We start from the raw sequence: 4,041 nt of genomic DNA, 5'->3' as shown, positions 1-4,041 counted from the left end.
AAAAAAAAAAAAAAAAAAAGACTGCTGTGAAGACCAAATGAAATCATGCCCATAAAGCAGTCAGTATAAGGCAGGCACAGAAGAAGTGCTCAGGAAATATTAATGCTTACTGTAATTATAAAACAATGACACCGTCACCGCTACAGAGTCTTCAGCAAGCGCTTACTGATCCATGCTCACCTGACCTGTAACACATCACTCTCATTCTCTTTTTCTGTTTTAGTCTGTCAAAAGGAGACTTCCTTTCGTCAACTGGGATGCTTTTCCTAAGGTAAGAGGCAGTGGGCATTAGGAGAGAAAGGAGGCTGGGGGTGAGGGAAAAAGCAGAGGATCTCAGTGGGAGAGTGGGGAAAGTGAAAGGAGGATAAAGCTTCTTCTGATCAAAGCTAAGTAAATCACACAGAGAAACACATATATCATATGATATCACTTATATGTGGGATCTAAGAAAAGGCTACAAGTGAACTTACCTACAAAACAGAAATAGAGTTACAGATGTAGAAAATAAACTTATGGTTACCTGGGGTGGGGGTAAAGGTGCGGAGGGATAAATTGGAAGATTGGGATTGACATATACATACTCACTACTATATATAAAATAGATAACTAATACAGACCTACTGTAGAGCACAGGGAACTCTACTCAATACTCTGTAATGGCCTATATGGGAAAAGAATCTAAAAAAGAGTGGGTATATGTATATGTATAACAGATTCACTTTGCTGAAACTAACACAACATTGTAAATCAACTATACTCCAATAAAGATTAAGAAAAACAAAGCTAAGGGAAATCGCAACTACTATAACTCAGAGGAGAACAGGAGCTTAGACTGGGGCAGAGATTCCTTTCCACCAGGGCGCCACCCTATCCTGGGCTTTCTTAGGACTCTGGCTCCCCGCCCCCAAGGGTCTCCAAACTGACCGTACCCTCTCTCCCCACAGCTGAGAGGAATGATGGGTAAAGCTGCGGATGCCCAATGACCAGCCCCTTCGAGACCCAGCACTGCTGATACCACTGAAAGAGGGGGCCAGTGTGGGATCTGATCACCATCTTATCTATGATCACTCTTTGCTGCCTCAGTAACTCCAATAAAATGTTTTCCAAACAAACGGCTCCCGTATCTGCATCTCTGCCCTTATCCTACTGGGCTCTAGAAAGGAATTAAGATGGAGTGAGCTCCAAGGCTGATAGGCAGAAATCTTGACTTCTGAGAGGGTAGGAAGTAGTGAGACAGGAGAAAGTGGGAAGGGCAGGTATATCAAGCCGGCAAGAGACCCCTTGTGTCTTAGCACCTTAGTACTAGTTGATATCCTTGAGAAGCATGAAGCTGTGAGTGGTTTGGTAACATCCCCAAGGAAGCAATCCTGCCCCCTGAACTCCTGGCACCCTCCCCGACGTGCCTTCTGGGAACCTGACTCCTCTGATGGTGGCAATTCGGTATAACAGAGCTATCTGGAATCCAAGGCTCAGGACCCAGCTTAAATCATAAGAGTTCATCTGAAATCCTGTTTTTAAAATTAAGTAGGTTATAAATAAAGAAAACTGGTGGTGTGACCCTGGGTCTTTCTAAGCCTCCTTTCTTTATCTGTGAAATGAGTGTGGAAATAAACAAGAATGATAATAACTACCTTGAAGTTTTGTTATGAAAGTCAAATGAGATAAGGTATATACAGCCCTTTGCACAGGGCCAGGCATAGAGTAGGTGCTCAACAATTGCTTGTTTTCTCCACTAACCGCTCCCCTCCCCCAGAGCTACCACTCATTATTCACTCACTCACTCACTCACTCACCAATCCATCCATCCATCCATCCATCCATCCACCCATCCATTTGCTGAAAAGGTCTAGAAATGTGGAATGGATTCAGTTTCAGTTCCTGCAGGTGTACTCTGTATGGAATCTGTGTACTCTGTGTGCCTGCTCTGTGTACTTAAAATGTTGAATTAGTTGGGATTATTTCTGGTTTCTCTTGAAAACTGGGAAAATGAGAAAACAAGGGACCCGCGATTGGCTTAAATCCAAGTAATAGCTGCCCTCTTTACCTAGGACGTGGTCTCCAGATCAGCAAAGTTCCACTTGTCAAGTTTCATTTATTTAATTGTCTTTTGGCTCTTACAAGCAACTGAATTTGCAAATTATGGCCTGTAGCTTACTTGAAGTGGTAGACTACATAGGGAAATTAAACTTGTGTAGGGGGAGGAAAAACTTCCTTCTACCCTCTTAAATGCTGCAGCTGGCCTAATAATTAAACTGACATGAGACAGATTAACAGGAGAAAAGCAAACAAATTTAATTTTTTTTTTTTTTTTACATATACACAGGTGTCTTCACAGAAGGAAAATGGAGACCCAAAGAAGTTGTTAGGTCCAAAAGCCTGTAAGGTGCATACCTTTTTACAAAAAGAATGATAAATTGTGGGGATGTGACAAAGCAAAGGCCCTTGGACTAGGGGCAATAAATCGTGGCTCAGTGACTAGGAAGTATGTGAGGGAAACTAATGGAAGATAAGGGTTATTTTAGTAAGTTTGCTTATACAGACCGGAGTCAACTCCCAGTCTCTGATGATAAGAATGTCCTTCTCTTCCTGGTACAGGGAGGGCACCTTTCTCAAGGAAAAATTTACATCCTGCTCTTAGATAGAAAGGGGGAGAGCCCTTCCTGTATCTGCTGTTTCACAAGTGTCTTCAGCTCAAAATGATCAGTAATCAATAATTAAAGAAGAATATTTTGGGGTGGCATGTTCTGAATCCCTTCACTTGGTTCCAGCTTTCAAGGAGCTTAAAGTCTAGATGAATAAGACATGTAAATGTTGTTTATACCCGTCCTTCTAGTTAACTTACAACAAGAGACACACACACACTAATGAGAAGCAACTTATAAATGAGCTCATTAATGGAAAAGAAAAAAATGGAAAGTGGTCAAATGTCACAATCAATTAAAATATTTTGCAAAGACTGAGTGCTCATAAACTGGGTGATAGGAAATGGAGTAGAGGAAGAAGGAGGGGAAGTCCTTAAGCTACATTTATTGAGTGGCTAGGTTTTAGGGGAGGACACAAGTCATCACAGAGAAGGCAAGAGTACCTTTGAGATAAAGCAGTTCTCAAAGTGTAGTCCTGGCATCAGCAGCAACAGAACGACCGGAGAATTTCCGAGAAGCAGAAATTCTTGGGCTCTACCCCAGATCTACTAAATCAGAAGCTGGGCGCGGGGCCCAGCAGTCCATGTCTTAACAAGCTCTCTAGGTGAGGCTAACGGCTGGAGAACCACCAAGAAAGGAAAGCAAGAGAATGATTAATGCAAAATTCAGGATAGTGGTTACCTCGTAGGTGGAGAGACCATCATGTGACAGGGAAGGGGCACAGGGAGGCGGATGGAAGTGACAGAAGGCTTCTATTATTAATGTTTTAATTTTTTCCTTAAACATATCAGAGGGGAGGAAAAAATATCTTTTCCTTCTACCCTTCGAGGTTCTTGGCTCGGTCTCTGTGACGAAAGACAGGTTAACAGGAGAAAAGCATATAAATTTATCTAGTATAAGTCTTACGTGACATGGGAGCAATCGTAAGTAAATGAAGACCCGAAGAAGCAGTCAAACCTGTATGTTTTTGTGCTAGTTTTTTTTTTTTTTTTTTTTTCGGTACTCGGGCCTCTCAGCGCTGTGGCCTCTCCCGTTGCGGAGCACAGGCTCCGGACGCGCGAGCGCAGCCGCTCCGCGGCACACGGGATCCCCCCCCTGGACCGGGGCACAAACCCACGCCCCCTGCATCGGCAGGCGGACTCCCAACCACTGCGCCACCAGGGAAGCCCTTGTGCTAGCTTTGATGGAGAGTGGGAAGTCATGGGAAAACGTGACAGGACAAAAGGGATATGAGCTCAGTGTAGGAAACTGGGGAAACTTAGCAAGGTGTGTTCACTAAGATTCCTCTTGGGGGGTCCCTCTATCTTCGAGACAAGGATGATCCTTTCCCCTGGGTAGAGGGAGGGCACTTCTCACATGAGGGTCTTATGACTTGCTTCTAGGGAACGTCAGTGAGTCC

At 43.7% G+C, this 4,041-nt stretch overlaps 1 protein-coding gene across 2 annotated transcripts in view; it reads left to right on the top strand.

Annotated features, from left to right (window-relative positions):
- KRTDAP (keratinocyte differentiation associated protein) overlaps positions 1–1,112 on the top strand; it is a 3,493-nt gene extending 2,381 nt beyond the window's left edge. For both annotated transcript variants that reach the window (XM_027079090.1, XM_027079091.1), the window contains 2 exons: positions 224–271; positions 945–1,112. In XM_027079090.1, coding sequence (XP_026934891.1) covers positions 224–271; positions 945–983 — 87 coding nt within the window. In that variant the 3' untranslated portion in view covers positions 984–1,112. The remainder of the gene's footprint in view (positions 1–223; positions 272–944) is intronic.
- The last annotated feature ends 2,929 nt before the right edge of the window (positions 1,113–4,041 follow it).

Source organism: Aethalodelphis obliquidens, unplaced genomic scaffold, assembly GCF_003676395.1.
Source record: "Aethalodelphis obliquidens isolate GAN/ISIS:26980383/991018 unplaced genomic scaffold, ASM367639v1 scaffold43, whole genome shotgun sequence".
In the NCBI taxonomy this organism is placed as follows: Eukaryota; Metazoa; Chordata; class Mammalia; order Artiodactyla; family Delphinidae; genus Aethalodelphis; species Aethalodelphis obliquidens.
This window is presented reverse-complemented; position numbering and strand designations above follow the sequence as displayed.